Source organism: Macrosteles quadrilineatus, unplaced genomic scaffold (genome assembly GCF_028750875.1).
Source record: "Macrosteles quadrilineatus isolate MER2022 unplaced genomic scaffold, UCM_ALF_1.0 Scaffold_9__3_contigs__length_116548681, whole genome shotgun sequence".
NCBI classification, from domain to species: Eukaryota; Metazoa; Arthropoda; class Insecta; order Hemiptera; family Cicadellidae; genus Macrosteles; species Macrosteles quadrilineatus.
Window position 1 is genome coordinate 14,937,386 of NW_026542602.1, and position 15,790 is coordinate 14,953,175.

Consider the following 15,790-nt stretch of genomic DNA (forward strand, 5'->3'; position numbering starts at 1 on the left):
AAAAGGAGTTTATTAGTAGTATTACTATTAGTAGTATTAGTAGTATTACTTAGTAGTACGTTGAGTGTAGTCAAAGTGCACAATAATTTGTCAATACGGGTGTAAATGATCATTGAATGAACAAGTAACGGAAAACCTTTGTAGTCAATTTTCACTACAATTTGTAGAACCCATTAAGCTAACAGATACTAAGTTTTATGCGTACAAAGCCCTCCCCAAAACAACTTGATTTCAAAATACTTCCTTCTTACAGTTTTCTGGTGGGCATATCCCCCATGATTTTCCCTACATTGAAATATGAAAATATTAAAATCGTTCCTTAAAATTGTATTACTGTCTTATGGCATTTCTAGATTTAGTACGATTTTGGTTTTATGCATATTTTTTATGTATAAATGTACATAATAGTATATAATTTGCATAGCATAGTAGTTCAATGTGTACATATATATTTTATTCTAATAAAAGAACACAGATTATTAAGCTATGTTTTCTACAGCATGAGAGGACGATCCATAAAGCTAACAATAATTAAAGTCATTAATTTACATTAGTTAGACTCACTCTTTATAATAAATTATTTTCTTTTTAAATCTAAAATCAAATTAGGAACAAATATTTTTTCCTTTCTATTCTACTAGAAAGCACAGAGTTTACTTGAAGAAACATCATGATGTAATAACGCATCACAAAAAAAATAAAGCTCGAACATAATTCGAACATAATAAACATAATTCGAAATTACATGACAGATACATTTATATTGAATCAACAAAACCATCAAACACTGATTCAGTTGCGATTCCCTGAAAAAATACTTTCTCATATCATAAGTAAACATAGCCATTATGTGTGTACGCAAATATACGCGTAAAAAATAGATGCTCCGATTCCTTGTAAAAACATGTTCTTCCAAACTCCCACAGAACACTGGGGGCTGTAGGTTAAATTATCCCAACACTTTTTATCTTATTTTATTTATTTCTGAATCTTTGAATACACTACATTCACGAAAGTAAACCAATTTGTTTAGAAAAATGGATATTTGTCATTCAGTTGAGGTAGAAAGTACACAATCAAGAGTAAGCCACCAGTTAACATTTACGAATCACAATGAACTTATTGAATGATTATGTTTCATTTTTTACAAAATACAACACTATAGTGCGTACTTGTAGTTTAAGAGAAGCGCGTATTTATGAACTAAGTTATCTTCATCTAGTGTATTTATGAAGCGTCATAAAAATTTTCCGAAAACTATTTCAAAACCTTTAATTAATCAAAATAATTTTATTAACATTTTTTTTATTATTACACATTGCTTATTTTAAAAGTTACAATTTGATCATAAATACAAATTCATACTGTGCCTAAATAATTTACAATGTCATGGGATAAAGCGTAGATAGACAGCTTCCATCAAAGTAATTTAGAGATTACAATATTGAATTACACAACAAGGTAAAATTTACTACCTCCTATAACTAATGTAAGAGTAAATGTGAATATTTAATGTAGGTTTAAAAATGTAATAATCAACTAATGAAAAAAAATTAAAAGAATTGTCATGGTTTTGTGTGTAATAGGCGTTAAAATATTGGTGTAAGTGGGGTTTTTTTCTGTTCTGGTAATCTTTTGTGATCTTTATGTCGGTATGTCTGGAAAAACAGATAAACATATTCATGGCCTAAGCAACTCAACTTTAAATATTTTTAGAGGTGATTTATGTAAATGAATCAGTGTGAAATATGAACAACCCTTTAGTTTTACATATATAAATAACCCTTAACTAAATAATTATGAGCAATCACTATTGTATTTACCTCTGGTATGTATATCATTCCAGAGAAACGAACTCTTTCTATATACCTTTTTTCTCGATTCTATTACGGTCAGAATTCAAAAGGGATCGCCCTTAAATGTATAGGTTGCAGGATAAATTATAAGAGTCAATTCAGAAACCCAGATCCCATTTGTGTTTGGCCTCTCAAATTATTGGATGGTAAATAACAAAAGGCTAACGCTTGAAATTTGATCAAGGATTGTAAAGTTGTCTTGCAGGTCATATCATGCCAGTGGCGTTAAACAAAAATAAAATAAAGTCTGACTATATTAACTACAGGGCAAGCACTGATTAATTAAATTTCCAATATCACATACAACTTCCCTTATATTGAGCTAGATAATACTGTAAACCACCTGAGACGTTGAGACCCCACAACTTCTACCCTCCCGAAGAACCAGCGTCTCCTGCAGTGTCGGGGGCGGCGCGGGATGGGCGTAGTCCCCTGACCGTGACCCGATGTGGGGTATATAACATGGTCTCTCCTCCACCAGTCACTGTACTCCTTCTGTGACTCACGGATCTACACCACCAACATGTTCAAGCTCGTGAGTACATTTCAATTGGTTTGATTTTTAAGTTTTTAAAATAGAAGTCTGCATTTATACTTGTGATAAGTGAGCGAATTATTCAATTTCGAATATAAATTTGCGTTTATTTTCTGTTCTTATCTTATTTTAAAGAGTAAAACTCATGAAATTTAAAATAATTGTTATTGTTGGACATTTATAGCAGGATAAAGAAGTTAAAAGGCATGGAGTGCTTCAACAAATGGGGCTAGTTGGTCATTGTAAAAATACTTGGTAGTCAAATAGTAACTTAAAATGTAATACTTTCCGAAATATAATTAATTTCCTTAATAAAATAATTGCAATTTTTCCCTAGGTAAAATGTGTGTTGTAATAATAAGTTTTATGCTGATATATTTTGCTAAAAGTAAACAACGTTTGTACAGTTAACCTTTTAATTCAAAATAACTACAGTAATTTAGCTTTTCTTTGGAACCACCAAAGAACTAGTAAAAAGCAGACACATTGTCATGTAAGGACTCAAACGTCATGTACAGTTCTTACAGTGTGTATGTAATGATCGCACCTTATCTTTGGTTTGACTTTGAGTAATTATAAAATGAAACTCATTTTGATTCAACAAATATTCCAATGCTTTATACAACTATTCTTTGCAATTTGGCAACACCATACAGTGAAACCTAAAGATTTCCATTGTAAATTAATAATAAAGCAAGGTTTTTTATACAAATTTACTATAAAAAACAACGTATAAGTTAATTAAAACTTAAGAATCATTTAAATTTACTCAAAAATCTATCATTTTCAAATGTTCCACTCTTACTAAAAAAAAACCATACATTCAATACAAAATTCGATAACATTATTTTGTAATTGGAAAAAATACATTATTCCGTATGTAAGGAAAGATTTTACATCTTAACCAAAACTCATAAAGTTCTAATTATTTTTTTCTAATACGATTAAACAGAATAAATTCAATATATTCTTTAACCAATAACAAAACAAATAAATAAATAAAATTGAATACGGTAATACATCTATTGATTTGGCTTTGTTTTGTTAAATAAAAATAATATCATCATCCATATGTTCACATCCACAATACATACATTGTTTCCCTTAAAATAGTGATTTCCTATAATTTGATTTTGTGTTTTCCCTTTATCTGAGAACGTTAATATTATAATTTGAATTTAAAAGAGCCTAATTGATTCATTTTCGTAAGGATTTACAAAACTATTAAACCATATTTATAATCCCATAAACCTTAAAATAGAAAACTCGCCTTTCATTGATTATTAACTAAGACAATCTAAATGTAATGTATTATTGAAATAGCATAAACAACATGTGCTAAGCACAGGAAAACCAATACTGATAAAAAAACGTATTTATCATTTTCCAAGTTCTAATTGTTTCTAGAATGAGTCATGTGAAAATTTTCAAACTAGGGCAATATAAAATTGGACCGAAATTAAAAAATATACTCTGAGATGTAGTGTCCTTAAAGAAAAGTACTGAAACTTTTTTGCTCGTAGGTTTTAATCGTTCATTTTAATTTAAGTTTTTAACTATCTTGTCACTGTTTTCGTCAACGCAAAGTACAGTTAAAAATAATTCAAAAATTAATACCTGTACAACTTTGTAAATATAATATAATGAAACCAGTAAATTTGAAATGTTTGTCGAAAACTAACTGTATCTATTTCTTGGTTTGTGCGGTCCTTCGTGGGTTTAGAAATGTAAATGACAATCCAAGTTCATTATTTTACCATCTGGCTAAAACAATATCATATATTGATATGTATCAAAGCACAATAAAAATACTATATTTAAGCCTGTAGAAAAAAATTTGTAAAAGGTATATACAGTTGTGAAGTTTTATAATTTTTTTTATCATTACCTATAACAAAATTAATCAAAAAATAGAATTCGTACCTAATTCACTGTATGTATGAAATTACAATTTTGTACCTTAAAACGTTGACATTTTTATCATTGCATTGATTACAATATACTGTACTTTCACATAAAGCAAAATGAGCCCTATACACAAATTTTCAAGATTGCTCTGAACATAGATCCAAGATATAATTTTTTAACTAGTCAAATAAACCAATGTTTTTAGATAAAGTGTTATAACAATTTCTAAAAATATAGGTTAGGCCATAAATTGAGTTCAATTACGTATTAGAGCAGAATATTTCAACGAATAGTATCTTCTTTAAACACTGTTTATAACAAAACTTATATCTTACTATTTATACACAACACGAATATCTTTTAACCCTTCCATTTTGAGAAATTGAATCCAACTAAACACGTTTTTATAGCCTGGTTACTGTTAAAAACAATAAACACTTAAACACGGTATTTAACAGGTTAAGTTTATTCCAATACTTTTCTACTGTCCCAACAATAAACATATGGTTTATTGTCATGCAAATCACAAAAAACGGGAAAAGATCAAAGATCAGTCGGCTGGTTTAGAACTAACAAGACCGTTGGATAATACTAGACAGACTGAAATATTCCCTCGCATAATGTGGGAGGAGGCGGTGGAGCAATAAACGGCGCGAACAGTCAGCTGTGAGCTGTGAGGTAACCGATCAGCTGATCGTGATCACAATACCGCCTTGGCTGGTAGCCAGCCTGTCAGGCTCGGATGTCGTTGTCCATCTAACCAAATGTAACCTACTTTAAATTACTTAATGTATCATAACTTATAACGTAATGTATAATAACTTATCGTTACTTGGACTACTGTTGATCTGTGTGATAAACTATCACGTGTGATGATTTACTGCGTTAGGATTGAAATTAGGACATCAAATGTTAGGAAGATTGCAGTGATGATACATTCTTTGAACTTATTTAATGACGAATATTTTTGCAGTTATTTTGTGTAAGTAAAATTTCAATTCGGATATTTGAAATAAATCTCTTTAACCGTAAAATTAAAATACCTATGATTTCATTCTCCGTTCATTATACAAAAATGTCCCGTTTCGTTGAATAACAAAACATAGTACATTTTATTAAAAATCTACTGAGTCAGAAAGCAACTTAATGGAAATTACATGAAGGTTCTTTACATTTTATGTTTCATCCAATTTCAATTGTATTGTGTACTAGATTGACAAACAATCCAAAAATACAATGATAAAATAATTGTAGCATACAATGAAATATAAATAAAATCGATTTTACACTGATCAAAAGCCAACACAAATAGATATAGTAGTTGAAATATATTTGCAGAACCATAAGTAGGAGTGGAATGAAGTCTTATGTGATTTAAATTAAACAACCTGTCTGAGTGTCTAGACACTCAATTAAAACCAAGGACAAGGAAAATAGAAAACCAGTTGAATCGTTCGGTAGAGTGTCATTCATGTTCCGAGGTTATTTTGAATTGATTTCATTGTTCTACAATTTCAGCCACTGGGTGGTTTTAAAAGAAATGAAGGTTAAAATATCTTTTGTTAGCAGGGTAAATTATTTTAAAGCTCCGTAAAATTTGGTAGCCTCTTGAATTTAGTTGTTAGTACCAGGAGACCGAGCTTTGCTCGGATTTAATTAAATATTAAATTTATTAGATAAGTTATTTAGCTAAATTAAAGATATTTATTATGTACGGTTTCAATGTGGATGACCCCGTAGACATCAATGTGATGCAGATGAGCCAAAGAAAACATTTTAACACACCTTTACAAATACATATTATATTGCAATTAAAATAGCCTGTATCAGCTTTTTTTTATTAACTGCAGCTAAAAATAGGTTTGGACGATAGCATGGGCCCTTTCAAGGGCTGTAGGGCGGCAACTAGATTTTCCCAGCCTTGTGACCAAGTCTAATCGATTTCTCGTGGCCAAATACCCCTTAAAACTAATTACAAATCCTAACTTACAAACAAGCCGAAACAGAATGTTTTTATCAAAAAAGAAAAGTCTGAGGGATTAGGTTTTATACAGGATACATCTCCTCCAACGTAGCGTCAAACCAAAGTCTGGCTCCAGAAAAAGGTAACACAAACAAAAGAAGTCCTTTGCTTGTTTCTTTGAACCCAGAAATGGCCAGAAACTTTCTAGATTTGTAATGATTTGTAGCAATTCTATTTTTTTTGTGTTTACAGGCAATCCTCTCCCTTCTGGTGGCTGCCGCCTCCGCTGGATACGTCGCCAGCCCCGCCTACGTCGCTCCTGCCGTGAGCTACGCCGCCCCCGCGGTCTACCACGCTCCCGCCCCCGTGGCATACGCTGCCCCCGCATACAAGGCATACGCCGCCCCTGCCGTCTACCACGCCCCTGCTCCAGTAGCATACGCCGCCCCCGCCTACAAGGCCTACGCTGCCCCCGCTGTCTACCACGCTCCTGCCCCCGTCGCTTACCACGCACCCGCCGCCACCTCTTACTCCAACACCTACAAGGTCTCCAGCGGAGTTAAGGCTTACGCCGCCCCCGCTTACGCTCCTGCCTACGCCGCCCCCGCCTACGCTCCCGCTTACGCTGCCCCCGTCGTCAAGGCCTACGCTGCCCCCGCCTACGCCGCACCAGCTTACGCCGCCCCCGCCTACTACGGATCTGCCTACTCTTACCACTAAGCGATGATTTACCTTTGTAATTTATTCCACCCTCTGTAAATATGCATGTAAATAGTCTAATATTTATATGCAATAAATACAGTTACCACTACATACATTTATTTTATTCACCCAATCTTAGTTTAATTGTAATGTGTAAAGTTCCTAATGTCGGTGTTTTACAATATATCGTAATGTAATCCTTCCATACCCGAAAACCGTTTGCTAAGGGCTAACTTGATTCATTACGAATTTGAACTGTGGTTAGTGTATTCCCAATTAGATACTTTTTAGCTTGGAAGGCAACGCCAATTCCCACATATAAAATTTATACTGAAAATATATTTAAAAAAATAGATTTGAAATATAAAGCTATATATTTGCTAATATATATTATAAATATGTTTTAAATTTGCAAATTATGGAACGGAGGAATATATTTAATTATATTCATTTGTGTATTTATATATAGCTTATATATTTCAAATGAACAGCTTCTAAAAAACCACAGAAAGATTCACGATCAGGAGGATATCTACTGGATAAATGTGTTTTTTAGCTTTGTGTAGCTTTGTTGGGTCGCCGTAATTCTATCCCCCTGGGATTTTACTCCCACAACAGAGCTGACGTCAGTATGGCGTAGTAACCTCAAGTATGTTCGTGGGCGGAATTTTACCCCCGTTTATTTGGTATTCTAATGAAAATAGACAAGGCACGCACGACAAATTAGATTAGATTAGTAAATTATGTTATCCTAAATTATTATTAAAGCTGGAATTTTTTCCCTACGCATATCACTAAGGTTTTATCATTGACTATATACCATAAAAATAGTATATAGTCAATGGTATTAGACAACTGTAGTACCTATGAACTTACCCCTACTTCATCTGAGTAGCTAAGTTGTGGTTTTACCCCTCTGGACATTTTCCTCCAGTCCACATATATATTTTTGAGAATCGTAATTTTTTTACATAATGTGTATATTTTATAAAATACCTTCAACAAGTTTTTTTCTGACTTTTCAAGTTATTAGATATATTGTTGAAGTTATAAAATACGAACTTGTTAAAAAATACAACAAATAATCATCCTTCCAGCATAAACTATTTTTTATTCACTTTATATTATACGATCACTTGTACAAATTAAATTATGATTGGTCTCTATGGCAGGATGAGAAACCACACAATGTTTGTTTGCCTATGTTTTGAAATATCAATGTAAACGAGCAGAGCTGTCAAAGACTTATTTCACATATTTCAGACAGCAGATCCAAACAAATGCGGCAGATGGGAGTTATATAGTATTATAATTTGGGGGGTGTTTCTGAACATTGTTAGTCTGAATGTGAAGGTAGGAAATTGAAGAGCGTGACCGAAAAGATTCGGCCGCCAAACGATGTGATAAATTCGATGTTATGGAAACTATGTAATTGGTAATAAATGGCTGTTGTATAATACTGTAAAATATCACATTCAGCACAACTATTAAGTAGGTTTAATGTGTTTGTTCTAGATTGTGTCATTAATTATGGAGTTAAGTAAGATTCCTCAAACTTTTCTGTATCAACCTAGGCTTTGTGTTTGCATTTTCAAACTATTCAGGATATGACGATTTGCTTACAAAATGTAATATAAACTGTGGCAAATAATAGTTAACCGTTCAAAGGTCTTTCTCAAAAACGCCCATAATGTACTAAGTCAATTATTCTTATAAAATTCTATATCTGGTCAAAGGGTTGAATTCCGAGTGTAAAATTCTGGCTCGTACACTCTAGGTTTTATCATATTATTTGTTCTGATTAAATTCACAACCGTGAAAAGATAAGTCATAGTCATAAGTCGTTTATTCAGCAAAATTAACATAAAATGCATTAGCTACGTCAACAAACCAAAATAAAATACAATATTTACATAACAAAAAAACTCTCTTGTATAAATTAAAACTGTCAACTATGCTACTATATTTACCCTACCAGTTCTAGGGCAAAGAAATTCACGAAGATATGTTTAATTCTACCTTTAGTTTATTCAACTGATGTTGTGCAACACAAAAGTTCGTGGCCAGACTTGTACCCCCATGACTGTGAAAATTCCGCTACCCCACTTTGTTACCAAAATAGTCAGATTCTTTTTGTACGATCGTAATCATTCTTTAAGCCTTGATGATTAAACTAGTATAGGTACTCTTAAATCATATCACTTTCCCTTCTAGTGCGTAATTTTTTGTCTGTGATCCTAACTCATGAATTAAGTAATTGTTCTACATATGTTTTATAAAGGATCTCGTCAACATCAAAATGATTATTTAAAATTGAGTTATTAGTGTACAGATTTGCTTGAAAATGAGTGCTCCCGATTATGTTATTTTTAAACCAACTTGTTGTTGTAAAAGTCTCTATAAATACTTCATTTATTTACATACGGGCACAAATATGAAAACAAATACAGCTAGATGAACATATATACTTTCTCCACGGTGTTTGCTTGTGTATTCTGAGTCATTGTTGAGGTTGAGGGGGCGAGTAGCCTCTTGTTCTGTACCAGATACGACCCCAATGTCGACCAAGGCTGTCCGCTCTTGTAGTGATTCCCTGTAAATTACACAGTCGCCCTGACAACCCGTCGATGTCGCTGAACAAAGTGCAGAGAAGTAAACAACATTATTGCGGATCAGAATCAGTTCTTATTCAGCTCTCAGTTTTTCAACCAATAACTTGGCTATTTAGCTGTAAGAGTTTACGGCAACAAGAAATTACTATAACGGTACACCGTAAAGATAATCTATGAAAATTGAATTGAATATATTTTATTATTTTATTACATTTATTTTTTTATGTGTTGCCTTTGGATCACAGCCACTATTCTAGAGATTATATACCGTACCTTTTGTTGCCAAACGTGGGCTGGATAACGTAATCTTTAGTTTTATGGCCATAGGTTATTATTTACTTATATGTTCGTTTATGTCTGGTTTATATGTTTTAAAGACTTTTTGACAACCTTTTAGGAGCGACAGCACGTCTGGCTTGGCAATGACACCTTGAGTGTCGAAACCGGTCGCTATCCAGACGACCAAGGATTACGTTGGCAACTATAGGTATTTAACTTCTAGAAGAGTTACCACATGTATTTAATTTTGTGTGATTCTGTGGGTCAAAATTATGGATTCCTGGAAAGTGGTAGAAACAAAGGTATATCGTAGAAAGTGCATAAGAAAAGCTAGAAGTCATGAACAGCAGATCTTTTAGCGAATTTCCCATATAGGGAATAAGCTATTACCGTAGTACTCATGGTAAGACCTGGACGCGGGACCGATTTTTTTTTGTTTTGAGGTCCCTAGAGGCCAAAAACACCATCTGTTCAAATTCATATATATATATATATATATATATGTGTGTGTGTGTGTGTGTGTGTGTGTGTGTGTCCGTTAGCAAGATAACTCGAGCAAAAATGATCCGATTTTGATGAAATTTGGTACAAACGTGTAAACCTAGGTTTATTTGAACGAGTTCGCGATCCAGCATGATCGGACCATGGGAACGGGGGTTTACGGGGGGTTTTATGGGGTAATAATAGGTTTTCCCATTTTTGACCCAAAAAACATGAAATTTAGCAATTTCTTTCCAAACTATTTTGTAGAGCTTAAAAAAACAAATAATTTAATATATTGAAGCGTTATTATGCGCCTAATGGTTACGAAGAAAATTTTTAAAAAATTGTAAATTTAAAATTCCCATGTTATTCTTATGGAGAATAAGTAAACTGTTGTAGTTTGATTGTTTATGAACATATTTTGATCAAATTTGGAAACTGTTTTTATTTCTTACTAACTACTAACATAAAAAAAAATTTTACCATCCCTGATCCAGCAAACCTAAGTACTTGTTAAACTAATTCTATTTATATCGGGAATAAATGTTATTATTTTTAAGTAGACATTTCAGTGTAAATCCAATCAGTCAAATGGAAATTCGCTTAGTCTGCAGGTTTGCAGCGGCGGGGGTATTTTACATTAGTACAGGTGATCGTGTTACACCTTAAAACCAGTGCCGCAGCCGTACTTATTTGAGATACTTATTTGAGAGTAAAATCTTCTATGTATACCATAAAAAACCAGGGATTTTTCTATTATTAATTAATTAATTATTGTGTAATTATACTTTTTAGTGTTATGTCTAGAATGTTAAAATAATAATAACATTCACTGTGGTGAACTTTTACGTAGATTTGTGGATCTAAAGACCCGTAGACAAATAGTTAATTGATTTAGCAGAGTTCAAACTACGAAAGGAAAACAATAGTTTAATGAATATGACAGCCTACAGGAATGTTCCTACAAAAACAATACAGTGTTCAGCGACATTATGACATATATTAACATTTTTTATTCGTTTCAGTTTGTTGGATTCATGGCATTACAATAGCTTATTTCACATCTGGACTTAACTTTTAATTCACTTGCTTACATACATTGTTAAATGTGACCGTAAGATAAAAACGTGATTCTTTTAACGAATTTATACTTTAAAAGAACTATTTTCAAGTAAAGATTCTTTGAAAGAACTGTTGGAGGGTTTCTCGCAGATTACTTGACTATGAAATAGAGTTAAAGTTACAAGACGTGAGGTTATCCCGCAGTTTCAGTGGGCGATGACCGATGGCGATGAGCCTACTTTGGCTATTTCAGGACTTTGCCCTCCTCAACCTTGGACCAAACTTGACACTTCTGGGTAACGGTATGTTACCTTGTAAATACACTAGACGCAGTATAATCTCCTCATTTTTCAGATTTAAACATGTTAAACACTAATTAAATCATTTAGTTTTATAAAAACTCAATGGTTAATACGAAAATTAGAGTTGTTTTTAGTATTGATACAGCTCCCACAAAAATTACTATTGTACGTTAGTTTAAAAAATTTCGTTTGATAATTTACTAAAAATTTAAAATTTTCATGCACAATAAACCGTGATTAGCCTATAAGTGTATAGCAATGGCTGAAAAGTAACTTACACCCCCCTTAACTTTTATAACTACTTGAGATATTTGAAATCTGTTTATGGCAACCTTCTTAGTTATGAGGGGCTACAATGATGATGATTGGATTTAAAAAATTTTATCTTTAGGGGTACCTTAAAGTTTTTAAATAGGAAGTATAGTCGACTTTCATATCATTTTACAGATCATGATAAAACTAAACAATTGATATGAATAAAATAAATCGATCCACTAACAAAGTGGCGTCCTAATTGATTCCTCGGAAAACAGATAAAAATTACTGATAACAGCAGTTATTGGGGGGGGGGGATTTTGTACGTAATGTTTATTAATTAACCACACAGATTTTACCATCAATAAATTGAACAAATTGACAGTTAATAAAAAAATATTAATTATATTTTTTATCGCCACACTACAATGTTGTTTAGTGTGGTTTATTAAAAGTTATGTTTGGTTGTCGTTTTATTATTAGCATATCCGATTTTTATTTTCTTTGGGTCAATTGTTTGGTTTCATGAAGACCTGTAAAATTATATGAAAGTCGACTATACTTCAAATTTGAACATTTTAAGCTACCACCTACCCCCACACACCTAAAGGCAAGAGATTAACCATCATCATTGTAGCCCCTCATATCTAAGAAGGTTGCCGCAAACCGAATTTCCAGTATCTCAAATAGTTAAAATGTTAAAGGGGGTTGTAAACAACTTTTCAGCCACCCTGCATACAATAAATCCCTTTCTCCTGTTCACTTTTCAGTATACATTTCAAGGTATCCAAGGTAGGTATTACCCATTGATTAGTGATTTTCTCGATTGACTAATTAGGCCATCCTGAGAACTAAACAGTACTTTATAAGTTGTTGATTGTTTACTCCAAACGATCGCAAAGTTCTACTTGTTCACAGTTCTCACTGGCGAAGATTGCACAACTCGCACACTATCTTAGGCATGTTCACAGAATGCCATAACCAACACTACATCTCCGTTGACATTAAGACAACGCGGGAGACAGAGCTAAGTTACGTCAGTCATAAGTAAGGGCGTGGACCGCCAACTTGTGATGGATTTGGGGATTGCAGCCGGGAAAAACCGCGGGAGTCACGATCAGCTGATGCAGGTGGGCGGTGATCTGGAACAGCTGTTTGGGCGTAGCAGGCTGGCCAACTGATGACGAAATTAATTTATATCGTATTATGTATTGTGGTGGATATTTATTTCATTTCAATTGGTGTCCGGGCATGTTTTGACGGATAGCAACGTGAAGGGCTGATTCTAAGGAAAAAAATTAAGGGTTATTATGTTGCAGGTTACCGATTATTTTTTCAAAATATTAACTAGGCAAAAGATTTTCAATTTTTTTCGTCAGATTTAAAAAGGTTCTTGAGGCTTCATATAATTTTAATTTTACTTCAGATGGCTAAATACACACTAGCAAGGTGCTAATTCATGGTACGATTTTATTAACACTCTAAATTATTCAATGTAATTATTTAATTATTCAATAGAAGTAGCTAAGCTTTTACATCTTAAATACATTTCAGTTATCTTAATCTCCTTTGTGTGTATGCCCTATTGTTCATATTTTGAAAATTTTACTAATTACATGTTTATTTTATTGCTTCGTGTGCTATTTGTTTGCAGTAATCATCGATACTTTGCATTCTCTTGTTGGGTGACATTCTGTCCAAATGACGAATGTCGTTGTTTGCGTGCGCAAGACAAGGGCACAATCAAATAAAACTGATTCTTAACACAATTTATATTTTTAGATACAATTCATCATTCACTTTGAGTAACATACAATGCATCATCCTCTAGACTTAAGAACCACTTTCAACATCCAACGACGTGTGATGTAAGGTAGGTCAAACATCTAAACCGGTGGAACTGCTCTTCACGATTATTAAATCCTGGCAACGTTTTGCGTTGGTGTTTTAAATAGTCTTTCTGTGATAGATTTATCGATGGGTTGCGATAGTAAAGGAAAGGAGTATGATTTCCTGCGTTCGTTAACACAGGCTGTTCCAAACCCTGAGAATGTAATAGTCTCTGCAGGATGTAAGCACTGTGGTAAGATATAGTTACGTGTTTGCGAAGGGCTAAACCCTATTCCACTATCACTTAGATTGTGTTGTGAACCTATAGGCCTATATCACTTCGATTGTTACGTGAATCTGATATTGTACGTTGTCCCATACTGAGTAGTCATACTGCTAGTAGGTTATCAGAATGGCTGCCCGATATGACCCTTACTTTGCCTATTTTCATTTCAGCTGCACACCAGCAGTACTCTTTCTTTTATCTTTATGGCCAAGATAAAAAAAGTCATCAAGATTGTTTGCACGTTACCATGTCAATATAATACGGTTTAGTAGCAGTCGTGGTTTTAGCTGAGGACAGTGCATATATAACATTGACAAAGTCGCCGGTTGTATCCCAAAAAATATCAGAGCCTTATTAATGGTTCAAAATGAACCCAGCTATACTTAATTGGTTATTGTGCATTTACTAAATTCCCTTAGCTATATAACCAGCTCATTTTAATAGGTAACAACGCTATGTTCTTACGAATCAACTTTCATCGTCCACCCATTTCAACCTTAAAATACACAAAATTGTACGTCGTTGTGAAAATTGAGTCTTAAAATTAATTGTGGTACACAAGAAATATACTACCAATTGTGCCAGGGGCAATTGGAAGGACTTGTCTACAAACCTAGTGTAACCAGGTTTTCTCTAAGAGGGTTAAGTTTGTTAACAGCTACCAGCTAGAAATGCAGATGTACCCAAAGTGCTGAAGACATGCTGAGGAATTGTAGCTGTAGTGCGTGATCTAGAAAGCATCGGAGCAAAGGTGGAGGTGCAACGAACTTTGTTGGCCTCAGTGCATTTCTTTCACTGCAAATCCATAATTATCAATATATAAGCCTTGTTGGTAATCTTGGTAAACTTGAATACTAAATTGTTTTTCGACTCGATAAATGGATAAATGATAAGAATAAAATAAAATTCACAAAGAAACTTAATTATGTATTCGTGATATATCGCAAGGGATACAGGAAAACAATTTAGATTCTTATTTAGTTTCACCCTTAGAAGCAATGTAAATTGAAACCATAGTTTACCGTAGTTAGATTTTATTAACTTTATTATGTTTTACGAGATGACTGTGAACATATGGCAGAGTATGCAAGGAAAGTTGTTTTTTTTTTTTATTGGAGGTAAAATAAACCTTCTCATTGGTGGAGGTTTTTGGAGGGGAAATAGGTCAAGTGAAACTGAAAACCCAAGAATAACAACTTCAAATTGTTATTTGATTCCAAAAGCGAGTGATTCCATTGTTCATAAATAAGCTCAGACAAAGGCCTCTGCATTTTTATAATCTTAACCAAACAATTTACTTAACATATTTTACTTTGAAAAAATGAAGGCTTGGATTAAGATTGCGTTAGTTACAGTCGAATATATCACTGTTATCACTGATAACACCCAATATATAACAGTGATTATATATAATATTTTACAGTGATAATACTATGTAATATATAACACTGGTAAGGGGTATGTATGTTTCACCGTTAACCCAACTGCTTTCAGACAAAGAAAATTTGAAAAAAAAAATTATGTTAAATGAATTGATTTAACTTCATAGATTCGCCGTAATTTTTTATTTAGAAGAAAATTATAACATCAAAAAGTTGATTAACGTAAAAATGCAATCGATTTTCTCTTTTCCTGAGTCAACAACCATAGTATCTAGTTATAGAAAATCAATAATAAAATAGTAATAATAAGGATACTGTTTACACAGGATACTTCC

The 15,790-nt window shown here is 33.1% G+C and overlaps 1 protein-coding gene across 2 annotated transcripts; it reads left to right on the forward strand.

Moving 5' to 3' along the window:
• The first annotated feature begins 881 nt into the window (after nucleotides 1-881).
• LOC129002917 (cuticle protein 38-like) lies at nucleotides 882-7,073 on the forward strand. Of its 2 annotated transcripts, none has more exons than XM_054431038.1 (2): nucleotides 882-896; nucleotides 6,515-7,073. In XM_054431038.1, exons 1-2 carry the CDS (start codon nucleotides 882-884, stop codon nucleotides 6,980-6,982), a joined length of 483 nt encoding a protein of 160 aa, XP_054287013.1. In that variant the 3' UTR covers nucleotides 6,983-7,073. The 2 variants fall into 2 exon arrangements, with proteins under 2 accessions (XP_054287013.1, XP_054287012.1); XM_054431037.1 differs by lacking the exon at nucleotides 882-896 and adding an exon at nucleotides 2,339-2,391.
• The last annotated feature ends 8,717 nt before the right edge of the window (nucleotides 7,074-15,790 follow it).